Genomic DNA, 19,441 nt, shown 5'->3' on the forward strand with positions numbered 1-19,441 from the left:
ACCGTATCAGTGCCATCTGTGTACTTTGTGCGGTCACACTGACAACAAACCCTCGGGCCAATGGGCAGAGCGGGGAAATAGGGACTTCTGCAGAATGAGTTGTGAGCTGAGGCATGGGAGAGAGGATGGTGGGAGAAACGTGCTTAGAGATCACCTGCGCTCCCCCCGACTGAGGACAGCGACCTGCCATGTTGCAGAGAGAGAGAGAGAGAGAGAGAGAGAGATAGAGAGAGTGTAGATGGGCAAAGGGACACAGGGCTCACCATGTGGTCGCTCTTTGCTGAGGCCTGGGGTCATCATGAACATGGACAGGAGCCCGCGGGCGGCAATGGATCTCCTTCTGGGCAGAACAACTCCACTGGTCCTGTTGGCTGCAATCACTGTGTCCCTCTCCCTGTACGTGGTCAACTGGAAAGGCCCTTTGCCCAGAACTATGGTGCAAAATAATAAAATAGGTTAAAGCCCCGACATCCAGGTTAGATGTAAGCCTTAAAAAAAAAACATCTATGCACATATTCTGCCCTCTAGTGGTTACATGGTAGCAGATTTTCATTAGAGCAATCTTTCAGCCAAATTTTCAAAGAATACGTGTTAAAAGTACCTTTGTTGTAATATTCACAGTCGTATGCTGCCGAGAAAGACATAGATGTTAGAACAATAACAAAACTATGAGGGGCACAACCGACACATTCTAGAATGTTCTGGTGTCTGTCACTCACGGCAAATTGAGGGGGTGCGCCAGTCCACACTGATGCCCTGCTGGCAACACTGGTGGGCGTATGCTGCCACACTGGTGCAGAAACACTCACAATCCCCACCTCTGTTACAGCCACAGGTATCTGCCAGACAGTTCATATAGAACCATGTCACATCCACCTGAGGAGGATGGGAAACACATGAGATACGCTCTACACCATCAACTATGTGAGATATACATACACACACACACACACACACACACACACACACACACACACACACACACACACACACACACACACACACTATGCAAGATATATATACACACACAACAGCAGAGACAAAAGTAATTGAGTAATTGAATCTGTGTTAAAACTGGAATGTAACTGAGAGAGACATTTTCACTGCTAATCCTATTATGTAGTATGTGTATGCTATAAGGTGTGGTTAAGTAGCTATAGATGTTACTCTGATAGAGAAAAAGTTCATTTTGATTTTGTAAGAAGCCGTATGTTGAAATATCAGAGGTATTTTTGGCTTGTGAATAACAGCTCCTATGTCCCTGAGTCACACCGTAAAGTCCCAGCAGTGACCTCGTAGTCAAATGACTGTGAGCACACTGACTCCCTGCATTCTTACACACTCCTATCTGTGCCGGATCTCTGTCTCACTTATTCACACTCATGTTGTTGCATACAGTATTACATTATCTCTAGGGTTATTTCCCAGATACGCAATCATACCACTAGCACCATGGTGGCGCTCACAGAAGAAAGACGTAATTTTCCTACTCACCACTGGGTGGCAGACTTGGAAAACTTCACTGAGTAGAATCCCACATTGCTTCTTAGCAAACGGCTCTCGCAGCGGGCTCAGGCTGCACGGGTGTCTGATGTCAGGACTATTAACACACTAGACCCACAGAGGAAAACACACAAGCAGGAAGGCACGCACGCAGGCGCACACACACGCACACACACACACACACACACACACACACACACACACACACACACACAAACACACACACACAGAGCCACAACACACACTTTTAGACTGAAGTATATAACGTGAATCTGAGAACATAGTATGTCTTAACACTGACATAAGATCATTTTTTTCCTTCACCAAAAACACACAGTCCACTCACACATACACACACACACACCTACACGCACACACACACACACACACACACACACACACATCACACACCTTTAGACTGAAGTATATAACGTGAATCTGAGAAAATTGTATTTCTTAACACTGACTTAAGTTTATTTTTTTCCTTCACCCAAAAAACACAGTCCACACACACACACACACACACACACACACACACACACACACACACACATATGTTCACTGAAACTACTCAATTAGATCTATTGTTCTTGAGACACCTGCTAGCTAAAGATATTGTTTCAGCTAAGGCCACAGATACATGTCTCTGTTATACCTATTCCCAAAGCATATGGGAAGGGTGCTTGGTGACCTGCAGATCTGCACTCTTTCCCCCTGTACTCCTCTATATCATTGCCATCAATTCTATTGGTTTTGATGGAGATGAAAGGACAGATATCTGACCTCAGCAGCGGTCCAGCTGTTTCCAAACTCTTGCGCGGTTGAAGAATCGATATTCTCTGGAGTTCTCATTTCATTCACTGTCTTCAGGTCAAAGTTCCCACAGAGACCTGACAGCTTACCCTGAGCAGAGTAAGCCATTGAATATCATTAATAATCATAATCATGTCTCCACAAACACTGTCAGTACAGACAATAACATACATATCCGCTCGTGCTTCATCCTGATATGACACAGAGAAGTACATTTCATCTCTGCATTGAGGCTTTTGAGATCTCACTGATCCCAGGCCAGCTGTCTCACCTGCCAGCGAGGTCCAGCCTGGATGTGGATGGTGGTCTTCCTGTCCCACAGCACAGTGACGTCCACCTCGGGGATGTGCACAATGGTGAAGTAGCCTGCCTGCCATATGTACATGCTCTGCCTCCTGTCCATCACACTTGACGGGCTCTGCAGAATGGGAGAGGTCAAAGGGCAACAGGAGCCAGTTATTCTCGACACTAGACACCCACTTCACAGCTTAGTTGGCTACGATGGTGAAACAGAGGGACACCTGGGCTCCAAGGACTGAGGTGGGTGGAAGAAAAGCTTTGTAAGGCTACAGTCATGGAAATTAAGAGACAATACAAACTGTTAGTCTGTTACCAAAGACCATTTGTAATACCACTCATGGTAGTTTTTATGACTTTTTTGAATATTACAATTCTAATTCAATAAATGAATGTGAAAGAGAGTTGATATACAGTTAATATTACAGTGCTGCGTAATTAGATGCCTCTTTTCTAAAACAAAATTATACACAAATAAGATGGAGGTGTCTTACAATCCTCTTAAAAAAAGCCAGAGTACTTACAGGTTTGCCACTATCATCATCAAAGGCAATGACAGATCTGCCAATGGTGATGAGCAATGCCTTTCGACAGATCACTCCACTTTCATAACAGTCCACATTCTCAGCTGATACACTCAGCATTGACTCCACACTACTCTGTATGACAAAACACGAAATAGACAAGACATAGACAAACACATCAACAAATATTATTTGAAAGGCAGGATGTTGTTTAAAGGCATGCAATGAGACATTTTGTTGCTGTTTAAAAAAAAAAAAGATGTATTTGCTCTCTAAATTTGGAAATGAATAATTGATAAATGCATTTTTAACTAGGCTTTTGTGTCATTAGAGAAAGAAAAACAGGTGCTGAAACCCTATCATTAGAGCTGGCATTCTTTCCTGGAACAGAAAACCTGATTAAAATTAGATTATTGTGTTTATTATAATACAATTACCCACCAGTTGGGAGTCTGCCCTTACCTTCACTAAATACACCTTACACACACCGACGTAATCAAACAGCAGTCCGTCAAAAGTGCGGTAATGACGGTCTCCATAAGAAGTGCACATTGAAGGGCAAGGCTGGAAGACACACTGGAACGTTCCATGCTGGCAAACGCTGAAAGGCAGATTCACCATCACTGAACACTGAACTGCCCCCCCATAAATCACTGTTAAAGTGCTGGTCCACTTTTAACCAATTAATGCAAGTGAGGCTGCCATTTTTAATGGATTCTTTTGTTGGCAAGTTGCAATTATCTCCATAAGGAGAGTGCAGAGTCAACTGCCAAAGGCTGAATCACTGCTCTATGGATCATTCATCTGTCTTGCTTATCTCTGATCATCATCGTCAGACGAGGCCTTGGGAAGAAGGAGAGTTTAAAAGCCCGTCCTCTGACTACTGGGAGGGTTATGAAAGCCTTCATCTAAGCAGCCAAATCAAGTCCAAAAGAAATGAAAGAGCATCATACAAGGACTGGCTCTGTCAACCAGGTTGAGCAAAATGTTTTTTTTTTTTCCCTCCCTCCTGACAGACAATGCTGAACAGGGCTATCAGATGACCAGTTTCACCGTGGAGGCAATCTGAGGACTCATCGCCTCAAGGAAAAGATGATTTTCAAAATTAGCTGTGTTGTAACAGATTTGTCTAAAATCAGACTCTTATTTGTTTGCCTGGTGTTGAGTGTGCCAATTTGTCTCACGGTTGCCTCAGATGCATGAAAATCCCTCAAAGACCAGAGACATGATTATTTCTGTGACTAATGAATATTTGAGGTGGCAGAGTAAGAATTACAGATACATGCACGAAAAAGAAGTTTTCCCAAATACCACCCTTTGCTCGACCATTAAGCAGTGTCGGCCTTACCACTGGTGACATGGAGATGTGACTTGGTCTCCAGGGAAGTACTCTTTCCCTTTCCAGAGGCAGGGGCAGGCTGCTGGCGGGAAACACTCATCTCCATGTTTCAACAGGCTAGGGACAAAACAAAACAAAACAAACAAAAAAAAAAACAGATTTTGTCAGTATTGAATTGCATGGTTTTATCAAGACATATAAAGAATCCCATTAAGATTGTGAATGATTATGTTAATTGAGTTTCTCCACCTGTAATTCACAAAATGTGAGCAAGTCCTGATGTTATAAAGCCAATGGTGCACTAAGTTCATGAAGAGAGATGGGCCAGCAGTCTCCCACCGATATCAGGGTGGGCTTTAGCAGACAGACCCAGAGCAGTGATCAATTGCACATGAATCACACCAGTTACATGAGAAAACCAGACAATTCTCATTCTCAGAGATACACAATGAGCCTGCCTTTGTGTCTGCTGCCCAGTGCTGTTTCCACCCTGTCACACGCAGCCGATAAGCATCTTGTAATATTGAGAGAGTGAGTTATTTCCTCTGGCCTGACCGCAGACAATGAAGCGACACATTGAATGGTCTGTGCCCAAACCTTGGGTCCATCTGTGTAAAGTTACACCCAGATAAAGTGGTGTTAACAGCTTTCTTTATCCCACAGCCAAGACACTGTATCAATTACTCTGATCAAAGAATCTCTAATAATCCATCCTCTATCTGCTTGGGCACTATTAACAAATACAGCCAAATTAATGTCAATTGCATTGTCTTTGTCTTATCAGAGCATTCGAGCGGATGTGTATACATGCTATCCCTTCAGAAGACATTTGATAATGAGAGATGTACGAGTTTCTTTAAGCTATTTTTAAAATCCATGTAAAGGTCAAACAAACTTAAAAAATAGGATCAATCTAGATCATAGTGATTGGCAATATAATTTAATAAAATGTATTTAACTTAAAATATTAATTAAAAAGTTGAACAAATGTAACACCTGTAACTGCATTCCCAAGAGAGCAAATAACCATTCCGGCATGCTCCTTCCTACCAACTGGCAGGACAACAACACGATATTCATTTTTTTCTTCCTGGGGAACTGTGCCATGGCTATGAAGGAATTCCCACAAGCTTTAGACACTCAATTTCATGCCTGAGGAGTTCTAAAATGATTGGCGAAGGTTTACTTCACCACTTTATTGCTTGAATACTTTGTTTTTGTTGGTTCATATTTCCATCAGGAATGTGACAATGCAACGGTGAGGAGAACAAGCCGGATATTTTACAGAAAGAAAGCTGGCACCAGAAAACTCAATGCAGTGGCTTGCAAAAGTATTCAACCCCAATAAAAATCACCATTTTCTGAATTACAAAAAGTACTTTTACACGTTTTCCCAATCAGTATTTTTATTGCAAACATGTATGCTCTAATATATTTCCAAAGGCAAAATAAGTTATTTGTCTGCTTACATTAACACTAAATAAATCAAAAACTACTTGCTTGTTTTTTTAGTTCCAGATTTAGACACGTGGCAAATAATTCACAAATTATACAAAAGTGTCACTTATTTGACCATAACTTGCCATAATTTGGAACTACCTATCGCCTTCTGGATGTAAAACTCACTCCGTCTAAGGGCCAGGTTGGGAAATAACAGTGAAGACTAAACAGACAAGGTGATTAAAATGCTTAAGTGAGGAACGGACTCCGAGAAAATATCCAAGTTTACATTTCCAATTGAGCACCATTGGAGGTTGAATCACACCACCCAAATGCTTTGTAGAAAAGGCTGCCCTCCAAAATCTCAGACAGCAGAATTTTTTTGATTATATATTTATTTTGAATTTTAGTAAACAAATAACTTTTTTGAACTTTAGAAATATACCTGAGCATAAGCGTTCACAATGAAAATACTGACTAGGAAAATATGTGTAAGTATCTTTTGTAAACCAGAAAATGGTGATGACTTTCTGGGGTCATATTATTTGAATTTATATTAAAACTATTATCACACTTAAAGCAGCATGAAAAGCACAAATAATCCTTCCTTCAAATCTAATAGCCAAAAAGGGGAAGCAAAAATAGCATTAGAGCACAGACATAGAGTAAAAGTGATGAATTTCAAACACAGGTTCTGAAATCTCTAAGCAGCTTAGCAATCACTCGATCCAACTTCCCACTACTTTATTGCATAAATTTGAAACAAAATGAGGAGGAAAAGTCGAAGGTAATTACCCCAGCATGAATAACATTCATTAACACAGGAATGCCCTCTCCTTACAAGCACAGTCAGAGAATCTCCCGAGGGAGCAGGGCTGCGCAGGTAACGGGAGAGGAGAGGGACCCGAGTGACAGATAATGACACAGACAGCCTTCAGTATGCATGGCCACCCAAGTGTCCATTATTCAACAACAATCTCGACAGGCACAACCTTCAATTACATCGGACTCAAACCGCTTGCCAAAGCCACAACACAACCACCGCAACACTTAACAACATAAAATATCTAAAGTTAGGAGAGAGGAAATGCATTGCCAGTTGGTACGCTAACGTACACCCTGGCTGCTGCCAGCTGCAAATGACCCTCCAAATGCACTGCCTTGTGTTCAAGACTCCCCTTACCTAATATGTGAGTCCAAACTGGCATTTCCAGGGGACTTACCTTATCCCCTGAGCTTTGCCTTGCCAAGGCTGGACATGACAAAAGGATTCTTTAAAAGGGACACAATACTAGCGTATGAGGACATGAATGTAACGTTAGCATTACTGCTTGTCCTCAGAGCCTTGAGCGCTGCAGTGCTGCATAGCATGGACTCCATAGAATTTAGTTTTGGTCCTTTTTCAAACAATACAATATGGTCCTTTTAAATTTCACATCATCCGGGAGTTTTGAATGCTGTCACAAAATAGAAATAGAAAAAATAAAATATCAACACCAATAGTAATGATGTCCAAAGATGAAAATTATGGATATGATTTGTTAGTACTGTTAGTAAAGAAATGCTTTCATTAAAGCAAACGTATCATGATAAAAAAACATATTGCCATCAAAACAGTCCGGCAGTATGCTTACAAAGCAAAGGAATAAAATACACTATTTAATTAAAATGAACTATATGTGGCTTCATGTATATACAGTTGTAAATTGTCCATGACATATTTCACACTGGAGGTTCATGTAATAAAGCAAGGGTAAATACTGCTTGATAGTTAAAAAGCCTGGTCTGTCCAGCTTCTGCCATAATCAAATATAGCATACACAGAGTTTAAAGAGGACCCTCTCCATATTACCTATATCAAAGTGAATCAACACACAATTAGCTGTAAAATTGACAAAACAAGTATTTACCAAAGACACAGGCCAACATGGCAATGGAACTTTTTAAGATGTCCGTCACACTAAACATATCAGTCCACCTTTCTGTTCCTCTCCCTATAACATAACGGCCCTTTGTTTTCACATTCACCGCAAAAAAACACTGCAAACTATTGAGTTGCCGGTGTTTGTTAAACATTTGTGATAGGATCGTCATGTTATGAGGTTCCTTTCTCACGCTGCAGGTGTGTAACAGGCTCCCCTTTAGCGCATCAGTGAGTCAGTGCCTCAGGAGTCAGAGAGCAGTGGCCTCCACCTCCACCTCTGCTCTCTCTACGCTTGCTATCGTATCAGTAACCATGGCAGTCTAGACATTTATGACTCAAAAAGTGCAGTCATCTTTCACCACAAGCCACCCTTTTAATGTCGTACACAAGGTCTATGAATATTTAGGAGGGTCTCTGAATTAACCAAAGAAACGCTTTGCCGTCAAGGTCAAGCAGTACGAGTAGAAATGAAGCGCTTCTTCAATCATAACCAACAGAAAATGGTTTAGAGAATGTATACAAAACCTAGTCAATTCATCACCATGCTTCATAGGTTACTGCCATTATTGAGGGTTAGGGTAAGTGCTTCATAGGGTTGGTGCTTCATAGTGGACTGCCGCTATTGAGGGTACTGTTGAGATAGGAAGTCGCTACAGACCAAAACACAATGACTTACTTTTGTCTGAAACTGGCCTCAGAGACTTGGACTTAACTCGCTACTAATAATATACTCACTTAACCTTGACGTTGTCTCTCTTGTAAACGTTTGACATTAAACAGATCAAATGGCATTAATCTGCTGAGATGTGGCGGTGTTCTGTTTCAGCGATTCATAAGAATGCCTCATCACTGTGGGACCTAACTAGTCTCTAGACAAGTGATTATCCAACCTTACAGCAACACTCCCTCACAAATACAAATCTCAATTTCAGTAATGCCATTTGGAACAGTGACCCAAACCATAAAACTCCATACATATACTCAGGCACTAGATTCAACTCCAGGCCTAGATGCAGTGACAACACGTCCTACAATATAAGAAGCTCCAACTATAGTTGAGGTCAGCTCATGATTCTAGAAACTGAAGAATAAATAACTCACTTGTTCTTCTAAACAGACTGCAGACAGAATCTCTGACGCATGTGACATTAAAGAGGCCTTACCATTCAAGATAACCAAGCGTGGGGGCCGACCTTCACCTCAGTGATGTAGACATGGATCAATGGCCCCTGAACTACCAACCAATTCATTCTGACCAAAATATCACTGCACTCCACCACACTGCAACGTGCGATTCCCAGTCTCAAACAACATGACGGTTGTTACGACACACATGCCAGGAATTTTGACCTCCTCGCAATGCTGTTATCAAAAAAGCTACGGCAAAAGAAAAAGAATGATGCAACGAAACTGTCGTGTGAATCAACAAAGCACAATTTTGAAACACAGAACCAGTGAATCATACCAGAAACTACTCAAACAATATAAGGACAGAAACCCTTCTGTTTGGCTTCTACATGCCACTTGTCCTTTAAAAATAGAAAACTAAAGTGAAAGAGCAGAGGAAAAACTGGAAAGGTATTGTAACCCTTTGATCACAAACACGTGATTACACAGAACAGTGGTACAGACTAGAGCTATACGGATTATAGCATGCTGCCCCTACTGCACAATTATTACACTAATTAACTATGTAAATATTTAATATAGTATTAAATGTGTTTGTTAATGTTATCCTGGGAAAACATGATATAATGTGTAAATGCTGTCAAATACAACATGGCTTTGTATTTATAGAGTGTCAACCCTGTAATTGTGAGGAATAATGTTTGGGTACAAAAACATTTGATTAACCTAAAAATTAACAAAAAACTGATCTAGTTTAGAAGCTTGCATGGAATGTGCATCAACCAATCACAATCGAGTGCTCAATAAGAGCCCAAAAGACCAGTAACTATTATCCACAATTAGCAAATCGCTGAATTCTTAGATTGACCCATCAGACTTGTGTCTACCGCAGAACTATGTCATTGATGTTAATAGATATTTTCTGGTTGTTTTGAATGTTGATGTATGGCTGTGCCTCAGTGATCCAGACTTCCGTGGGAGACTCACCCCTCTGGGCAGACACAGCCGGGGATGCAGGGCTCGTGTGCAGAGCAGGTGAGGTTCAGCAGGTAAGACTCGCACGTCTCCTCACAGGCCACTCCTTTGCTCGGGACTGAGTTGAACATCACCTCACCGCACTCGTGATACCGCTGGCCAGGGGGGCACGTCTTATCTGGGGCACAGTTCATGACACAACACCGTTTATTACAGAGATAACACTGTCCACGAGGCCCCAAAAAACACAGAACGTGCTGAAGTGAAGATACATTCAGACCGACAATCGAGTACCAATTAATTGAGACTTACTGACAAAGGCTATCTGAGACACTATCCTTCCATCTTGGCAAGCCCTAAACGAGTGAATAGATAAGTGAGAATAGCAACAACAGGAAAATGTTGATTTAATTATAGATGTAAAGCCAACAATACATTTGGGTTAATTTGGAGCGTAGGTGAGTGACAGAAACATAATGCATTGATCTTACTGTACACCTGATGATGTCATGATCACATCCCCTGGTGCATAGTCTGCCCCTAAAAAGGAGCAATGGCACTCACTCCTGTAGAAATCACAAATATAAACTTACAAAACTCAGCGACCGACAATAATGCACATGAATTTACTTGGACTTGATAAAATGTCAGTCCATGTAAGGACAGATACAGTTAAAAAATCAGATAAAACGAGAGGGGTGAAAAAAAACTGCTCCAAAACTCCCAAAACGCTTCTAAAAGTTGTTTAGCAAAAGTTAAAGCCTTTGTAACATATAGGTCTTAGCAACACATCAGCCTCTGTATTACAAATTCTTTCTCACTGGTTATCAGATATCTGTGTCGTCCACAGCCTCAGTGGCAATGAATGGCTGGTTTCAGCACAAATTCTTCGCGGTAACTCTAGCACAAGGTAAGTATAGCACAAAGCTGGTGTGGGCTGCTAAGACCAGAGGACATTTAAGGAAAATTAACCAGCTTCTCTTCTGGGGTTGAGTAAGCTCAAGAGTGCAGGCAAAGTGCACATCTATAGAGCAATAATGGGGTATAAGGTGTTTGTGAATTACATTATCACAGAACTTGACCTGGACTTGAACTTAAATACTGATTTTCACTACAAATGCATTCCACCGCCCCTTGGAGAGCTCAGAAATCTATACATGAAAAGCATAATCGGTGACGTTTAATAAAGCATAACTGTAAAGTTAGCCATTTTAATTGTTGAATTACACACATTTAGTTCAACTCACAAATTAACCGATCAAAAGGGGGTTTTGTAAACGGCATCTATGCTTGCGAGGTAACCTAAACTGAACTTAGGTACTGCTGTATTCAGTGTGTCTTCTCTTTGCATAACAAAAGCACCTTTTCACACAGCTGTGTGTGCGCGTGTTGTAGAACGTTCCGAGGGGGCAAACACAGCCCTCCTCACACTCCTGATCGCAGAGCTGGGGTATGGAGAGGAACTGGCATCGCCGCTGGCAGGCAGACACACACGTGCCATACTCCATTGTCTCTGGGCATGTAATAGCTGCATAAAGAGGTAGAAAAAATAATTTGGAACGAAAATCCAAATTATCAGCATATACAGTATAAGACAATTTTCACGGCAATATGGAACTATGTTGCTAGATTCACTAAAAATTAAAAGCAATGGCAACTCCATATTCTTGTATGAAATCATTATTAGAGATACATTATGACTATCAAAATATGAAAACTGATTCTGCAACAGAAGATGTCTCATACAAAATGAATTACTGTATTTTTTAAAAGCATCCATCCACATAAACATCCTTAACACAACATTTTACTCTAAGAGACTCACCACAGTCGGACACCTGAGCTCTGAAGTCGATGATGATGGAGAAGCGTCGGCAGTGGCGGGCGTAGTGTGCCAGGGCAGAGCAGAGGCAGGGCTGCCCACACTTACAGGTGTCTGCCCGGCACTGCTGGTGAAAGGGTACGGGGCTCAGGTACGCATGGCAGGGCGCAAACAGGCCCTGGTTTAAGATGTCGCACATCTGAGCCGCATAGGACGCTGATGGGGAGCGGAGCAGTGAGGTGATTAAACGCAGACCAGAAAAGGTTATCACATGACATGGCCATCTGGGATACAACAGACCCGTCTTAAGAGCATGGAGACGGAGCCAACCGAGCTACCGGCTAAAGAGCTGTGATAGCTATTGCTAATGCATTGGTTTGGCCAATCAAGTTTCAATGAGTGACATCGGGAACTACTGTGTTTCCTGACAGAAAAGTCTTACCCGTCTGCTGGTGGATATCACAGGGGTCCAACTGTGGCAGGCTGACACTGGGCATACAAGCAGAGGGCACACGCCAGGCATTGCCAAACAGCTGTGGAGTACTCTCTATCATTCCAGATGGAGACCTGAAGAAACACACATTACACAAAACTGGTATCCATTAACTGTTGCATAGAGAACAATGTACACAACATTAGACTAATTCTAGACCTTTATCTGTGTCTGTTGAGTGACAAAAAATACAAATTTGGAAGAATACCAAAATACATCAGAAGAAGAAACAGAGACAAAAAAAATAAGGTTTTAAACCACTATATTATGAATGTTGTGGTCCAACTGCTCTACTGCTGACAGACTTTATACATATACACTGTATTTACACTCTCTAACACCATTTTAACAGCTGAAAGACTCATCAAATCAATCTGAAACACACTAAATAAACAGTGAGTCCAAAAGTGTGGGCTGGCAAATGAGGGCTTTGTAGAAGACGGCTGCTGTCAGTGTTCATTACAGAGTTGTCTCTCCCCCGCTCTCTCTCTTCTCTCCTCTCTCTCTCTCTCTCCCTCTCCCTCTCTCTCTCTCTCTCTCTCTCTCTCTCTCCATCTCTCTCTCTTTACCCCCCTCCTCTCTTTCTCCCACTGGAGTGAAATGTAGTATCCTTTCAGCCTAAAGTGGTGGTGCTAGTTGCCAGGAAGAGACTGCGGTTACAGGGGTGCCGCGGTGCTGGGGGGTCAGCGAGGCAGCCTTACAGGAAGTCATCTTGAATGTTCCCATTGAAGGTCCCGCACAGGCCCACTGTGTCCTCCTTCCACAGCTCAGAGACCTGCAGGTACAAGCGGAACTCCCGCCAGTTGTACTGCAGCCTCAAGCCCTGTGAGGTCTGCACCTGCAGGAACATGCTGGACAGTTCCTGGATATGGAACACATCTTGGGACACACAGAGCACAGGGGAAAAACCCATTTTAATGCCAAAGTTATGCCTTGCATCTTTTTCTATCAATTGATGCTTGTGCAACACAGTGTAGTATTTAAATAACATAATAATACAACGTAAATAGTTTATGTGCAGTACACAACTGATTGTGGTCCTCTGACAGAATCTACAGTACATATATTCAAAACTTCAGTACATGGGCCTCTATGTCCAATAAAAATGACAGTTTCCAGATAGAAACAGGGACATTTGCACGCAGTGAGGGAGAACTTGAAAAGAACGGGGGTTTTGTGCAGGGAGCATAATACAGCATTTGAGCATTCAGTCTGGAGCATTGTCCTTTCGCTCAAGTGCTGAGCAGCTGTCATTCAATCCACATTGGGCCTCCCTGGGCTCCCCTTCAACATGGGCCAGAGCATACAATGTTTAGGCTTCCCACTGAACGTGTAGTTACCGTCTGAATAGGGCAAGGAGATTCGGTACTGGCTAGACACGAAGACCTCGCCAATGTGGCTCATTGTAATCTCTGTCCTTGGATCCTCGTCAACAACCAGGTTAACTGATTGGATGCAAGCCCCATCCAGATTCTGCAATTGAGAAAAAGATAGTTTCGATAAAGAAACCAGAAAGAAAAGCGTTTGTATGATCACAGGCTTTTCATAAAGGCAGACAATGCAGATAAGCTGGGTGAATGAATGCACTGTGGCTGGTCTCAGCATCCTAGATTTCATGCTGCATTAAACAAACACATCTTTTGGTGTGTCTTTTTAATTTAGAAATAATAAAGTTGTTGTGTCTTTCCCTTACCGTGTGTGTGTGCATGCTCGTATTTCTGTGTGTGTTTGTTTCTGTATCTTTGTATGCAATTTTCTACGTGTTTCTGTGTACATCTGCATGTGTGTGCTACACGTCTGTATGTCTGCATGTGTGTACGTGTGAACATACATATGTGCATGTCTGTGTGTACATGTGTGTCTGAGAGTGCGTGCGTCTGTGTGTACACGCGTGTCTGAGTGTGTATTCGTGTCTGAGTGCATTTCGGCACACCTCTGTCTGCTCTTAAGCACAAGCTAAAATCTTTGCCTGACAGAAACCGATCCACTCGTATGAATCATCTCATTCATGGGAGTCAGAGGCCAGGGTGAGCAGGTGCCCCCCGTCTCTCTGCAGCGGTCCCTGGGCCCTTTCAGCGGACGATTTGCAGAGCCCCCGCCTTTGTCCCCCAGCACCCTCTTCATCTCTCCCAACTACAAAGACGCTCACCCCCCCCCCCCCCCCCGTCACTCAGGATTCAGATAAGGTAATCCAGGGGAATTGCCCGTGGCAACACAGCCTGCCTGACATCTTATACCGGGCCCACTTGCCGGACGATGAGTTGCGGCATCAGCGGCTCCCAGGCGCTGGGAAACAGCAGGCTTTGAGGATGAAGAGGGTCTCAGGGCTTTTGTCACGTCTCATGTGTGTGTTTTTTTTTGTAATCTGTCACGGTGCTGGAGAGTTTGATCATGACACAGACGTAACCTCAGCGGCCCTTTCATCTGACGACCCCGCCCCACCCCGTAGCTTTGAGTGAGAAATCCAGTGAGACCCAATGTTCTATCAGCACGCACCATCCAGAATTGTTGCGGAACATCATTTTCGACTTACATGTACACATGTTTCTGTTGTTCCCGGATGTTTTGCATTATTTCTGCGTTACGCGTTTCAAGTAAATGCTACAATTTTACAAACCACCATTGTACAAAAACACAGATTTTCCTCTTCTATATTCTGTAACACATCGCTGATAGTGGTGTTTCCACCAACAATCCATATTTTAACACACTTACTGGTCCACAAGGTGAGTTCTGAATGGTGATAGTAAATTTTCCAGAATTGCGACTCTTTGCCAGGACGTACTGGCATGTGGCTGGGAAGGTGTAAACACGCCCATCGAAGGACTGGAAGTACATATCGCCAGTGACTGAGCATTCTCCTGTGCAGTGGTAGAAGCATAAGCATCATTTAATCAACCATCATATAATCAATAAGAACCATTTCTAGGTCTATTCACAATGTTTTTAGAAGTTTTTCTAGACTTTTCTAGCCAGCCATCAGCCACATTCATACCTGGACAGGTGTACTCAGTGCAGTCCCACACTCCCCCCAGGCAGGTGCTGAAAGGCAATGAAACATGAGAGGTCACAGGTGGGCATACACACATAACTGCCTGTGTTAGACTTCACAGATAGGCAACCAGTGGGCCCCGCTTCACCGTTGTCGGACTGTCCACAAAAATCAATTATGATCTCACAGTCAGTCGCATTATGGCACGGAAGGAATGTTGGCCGTGATATTAACCCTGTGTAGATGTACTGGGCATCGTTAAAGTATGTTGACTGACAAAACATTTCAACGCTCCAGTGGCCTGAGGGTGTTCTGGAAGCTTCTGCGGAGCCTGCTTTGGGTACTGACCAGTTGTTGCACTCCTCCTGCACCACTTGTCCAGAGGAGTAGAGCATGCCATGGAACTCGCAGGGGCAGTCCGAGGCCTTGACACAGCTCCCATCCTCGAAGATTAGATCTGCAGTGGAAGAGACACATGGGAGAGTCGGTGACCAGAGCGGGACAAAGGACCCCGTTCAAAGAAAGAGGTGACTTCGCTTAGCAGCAGTCAGAAGAGACTGGTGTTTTCTTAATATGGGTTAAGACCATGCACGGGTCAAATGAGATAAGAGCCTTCGCTATTTATAAAATTGGGCCTTGTCTGTATGACAGAAGAGTCTATTTTTGATTCAGCAACCAATCAATGCCAAATCCTTGGTACATTCATGTGCTCCCAAAGTGCTCCCAATGGGAGCTAATTAAACCATTCAGTTTGCCTTTGTGGTGCTGCTCTTACTGTACCTCTTTCTCTGCTCTCTGGGGTAATACAATTTTAGCCAGAGGCCCTACTAAAAAGAACCACATGACATTACGCCGTCATACCATCAGGGCAGTAACATCCGTCCAGACACTGGAGCTTGCTGTCGATGCACATCCTCTCTACGTTACAGGATATGGGACAGCAGGTGATGCATTCGTTGTAGACGAGTTCCATTGGGCAGGAGATAGCTTGGATAACAAAGAGACAAAGCCATACACTCAGTCGTGCATTTATCACACATAAATAAACACAAACCATCCAAAACTACTGTTGCTATTATAGAGCACAATCGCTACTCGAAAACTGAAGAAAAAGTAGTAAATGCAGTGAAAAGAAGTGATGAGTAGGGACACATACCACACGGTTGTATGTGAGACCTCCAGTCGTGCAGCGTGTGGCCAGCATGGGCACAGGCCCTGGCATACTCAGTAAATACTTGGCATACTTCATCACCGCTGGGACCAGACCTTCAACAGCAGAATCAAGATAAATAACACGCCTCATTCAAAACACCCGCAGGGCCCTGGTGACGGTCATTATTAAGCAAAGTATTTGCCGTCTAAATGTCCCCCTTCCTCACACGAAAAAAGAATTAAAAGAAAACCTAAAAATTGAGTGCTGAGATCCTCTGAACTCTCCCATTCATAAACTATATTCAGAATATCACCGGTGTCATTCACAGCAGGTTCAGAGTATTACGAATAATCGTACTTACAGGCATAGATCATTTGAGCAACTGGCCATAAAAGAATAAGGGCTGACAAACTCATGACACGATTTGAAAGGGTCCTTCATCAGTGTTGCACAAACTTCTTCAACTTTCTGAAAGGGTAAAACAGAGGGGAAAGATTTTTTCCCCCTTTTTCTACAGAAAAACTAAATATTTTCACAGTTGTCCAAACTAATTTCCAACAATGGCAACTATTTCTGATCACTGGTGCTGGTTTATTTCCATAATTAGGCTTTTAAATCCACTCCAAATACACAAAAACTAACAGATAACGGGACACAGTACCAAAAGGGTGTGGGCATCCTGCGCTGCACAGGGGGAGGGGTACAGTGAGGGCACCATGGCACAGCTGGCCTGATTGGGCTCCTCTTCAGTCCAACTGTTCCCAAACATGGCCACATCTTCAGTGACAATGCCTGTTGAAAATATACGTAGCACAACACTGAGGAAAAACTGCAGCTTGACATCAGATGAAAAAACAATGGAAAAAAACAACTAATTACATTTTTCTATTCAGCTGTTTCGACAGAACATCAAGAACTTAATATTCCACCTCTGTTAAGTCCATAGACAACTTAGAGTAGAGAAACCAACAAACGATAATGCCTGGTACAATAAAACCTACATACCATAGCTGGTCTTCAGATCATCTTGAACATCGGCATTAAAATTTCCACACAACCCACAGGTCCTGCCGACGTACTCTGGACTCATCTTGATGTAGACCGATCCACTGTAGCCCTCCCACGCCAGAGTGAAGCCATGACGCTGAGTCACCAGGATGTACTGAGATATCCTCTCCAATTCGATGTCGTGAATGTGAAACGGGAGCTGAACACTGTGCAAGAGTATCAGAGGTTCACAGAATTACTCACTTGTCTCACAGGTACTTTGTTAACATCATTGCTCCTATTTCAAGGCAAGCACAAAATGTAACTGCGTCTAAGAGCAGAAGCTTGAGGAAACTCTAACATACACACAGTCACGGTTCAATTCCAGTTTACCATAACAATAGACTTGAGTGGCACGAGCAGTAAAGGGGGAATATTCAGTACCTTTGGCCTTTAAAGGTAACCGTGAAGTTTTGCAACCTGATCTCCCCCTCCCATGGCAGAAAGAGGCTGATGGACCGGGCACAAGTGTATGGAAAGGAGCCACAGCCCGGGTCATTGTGGACCTATGCAGCAACATAACACAAGGCAGGTACATCTGAGGACTGATTTATATCTGATTTACACACAAAAAGAAGGGCATCTACAGGAATCAGAATCAGAATCAGAATCAGAATAGTATTTATTGCCAAGTAGGTTTACACCTACCTGGAATTTGTTCTGATGTATAGGTGCATACAGTAAACATAAAAACATACAAACACTGAAGAAAAGTGTTTTTTGCCTCTTGCTATAGACCAGTTATTACAGGTTTACAGTATGATTTCATGAAGAATTCATTGATGAGGTATTTGAAGCATCTTTGCTTATTAGTAATTTTTTTCACAAAAGATTGGCTTGTGAGAGAAATGATTCTATGGTGAACTTTGGTTTTATTAAAGAATGTTCTAGTAAAGAACAGTTCTCATCGCCAGTGCAGTGCCCAGTCTCAGAGCTGGTGCTGCCAGGTTAATACCTGCCCCAGGCCATTCATTTGATTCATTGACAAATAACATTAGCACTTAGGCTAATAACTGCAATAAACTGCTCACTTAAGCAGTTCCTCCTCTTGTTTCCCAAGGAGCAAGTTTCTGGGAACTAAAATAAAATCTGTCTTGGATGACAGAAGATGTGAACCCTACAGGTAATTGCTGTATTAAACTGTAATTGACATAAATGACTGTAATGGTGAGATCACTTTCCGTAATCTGCCCTGAAAAAAACGTCTGAGGATAGAGATCGCACATCCAAAAGACACAATTTGTTGAAACAATAGTATGAAAAGTGAAGATGGAAAAATCCTCTAGCAACTGAAAAATGTAAAAGTGATTCAATTATTGAAAAATAATCCACATGTTTTGTACTCACGTATGAGCTACCTTAAAGGTCTTAACCCATCATGGTTGTTACACACATGTACCTGAATGAGCACACTGGACTGTGTGGTGTCCTCACAGTCCCTCAGCAGAGTGTAAGTGCATTTGCCAGGGTAGTAAAAATAGAGACCATCAAAGGTCTCAAAGTTGTACTGCCCCCACGAGCGGCATGTCATCTCTCTCTCAAAACCTGTGTTTGGAACTGTACAGAGAGCGGACATTAGCAAGGAGCCACATACCCCAACGTTGATACACTGCTAGGTGCTCAGAACACGGCAACATGCAATCTAGACAACATAGGTCTGATCTGTAAGATAAACTGGATTTTTATTATAAAAATAACCAAACATTTAAGTAGTGTGATTCAACAATCATTTGTACCTTTCTGACATCGTCGTCCAGTGCCTTGATATAAACTGCAGTTGCAGGAGTCCGGTTGAATACAATGGCCTCCATTTAGACATGGGAAAGTGCAGAGACCTGCAAAAAGTCATATGGTTGCAGTGATGAATGACAGAAAATTACTCCATGCAATTAAAACATTACATTTGCTATTCTAACTGCATTCGTACAGCATTGCACCTGTAATCTACACTGCAGACACTACAGTGCCCCCCATAAATGATAGGGGATATT

The 19,441-nt window shown here is 42.6% G+C and overlaps 1 protein-coding gene across 1 annotated transcript in view; it reads right to left on the reverse strand.

The window, feature by feature from the left end:
• Positions 1 to 18,981, reverse strand: part of otog (otogelin) — a 35,771-nt gene extending 16,790 nt beyond the window's left edge. Inside the window, exons 1-25 of the mRNA XM_042707934.1 lie at positions 18,850 to 18,981; positions 17,835 to 17,956; positions 17,409 to 17,617; positions 17,065 to 17,195; positions 16,765 to 16,871; positions 16,407 to 16,516; positions 16,112 to 16,237; positions 15,599 to 15,707; positions 15,254 to 15,300; positions 14,974 to 15,119; positions 13,599 to 13,731; positions 12,960 to 13,137; positions 12,208 to 12,332; positions 11,769 to 11,981; positions 11,373 to 11,471; positions 9,956 to 10,121; positions 4,486 to 4,593; positions 3,600 to 3,738; positions 3,138 to 3,272; positions 2,588 to 2,734; positions 2,287 to 2,406; positions 1,495 to 1,611; positions 720 to 876; positions 602 to 628; positions 264 to 431 (exon numbers count right to left, since the gene is read on the reverse strand). Coding sequence (XP_042563868.1) covers positions 264 to 431; positions 602 to 628; positions 720 to 876; positions 1,495 to 1,611; positions 2,287 to 2,406; positions 2,588 to 2,734; positions 3,138 to 3,272; positions 3,600 to 3,738; positions 4,486 to 4,593; positions 9,956 to 10,121; positions 11,373 to 11,471; positions 11,769 to 11,981; positions 12,208 to 12,332; positions 12,960 to 13,137; positions 13,599 to 13,731; positions 14,974 to 15,119; positions 15,254 to 15,300; positions 15,599 to 15,707; positions 16,112 to 16,237; positions 16,407 to 16,516; positions 16,765 to 16,871; positions 17,065 to 17,195; positions 17,409 to 17,617; positions 17,835 to 17,956; positions 18,850 to 18,981 — 3,271 coding nt within the window. The remainder of the gene's footprint in view (positions 1 to 263; positions 432 to 601; positions 629 to 719; positions 877 to 1,494; positions 1,612 to 2,286; positions 2,407 to 2,587; positions 2,735 to 3,137; positions 3,273 to 3,599; positions 3,739 to 4,485; positions 4,594 to 9,955; positions 10,122 to 11,372; positions 11,472 to 11,768; positions 11,982 to 12,207; positions 12,333 to 12,959; positions 13,138 to 13,598; positions 13,732 to 14,973; positions 15,120 to 15,253; positions 15,301 to 15,598; positions 15,708 to 16,111; positions 16,238 to 16,406; positions 16,517 to 16,764; positions 16,872 to 17,064; positions 17,196 to 17,408; positions 17,618 to 17,834; positions 17,957 to 18,849) is intronic.
• Positions 18,982 to 19,441: the final 460 nt, after the last annotated feature.

Source organism: Clupea harengus, chromosome 6 (assembly GCF_900700415.2).
Source record: "Clupea harengus chromosome 6, Ch_v2.0.2, whole genome shotgun sequence".
Classification (NCBI taxonomy): Eukaryota; Metazoa; Chordata; class Actinopteri; order Clupeiformes; family Clupeidae; genus Clupea; species Clupea harengus.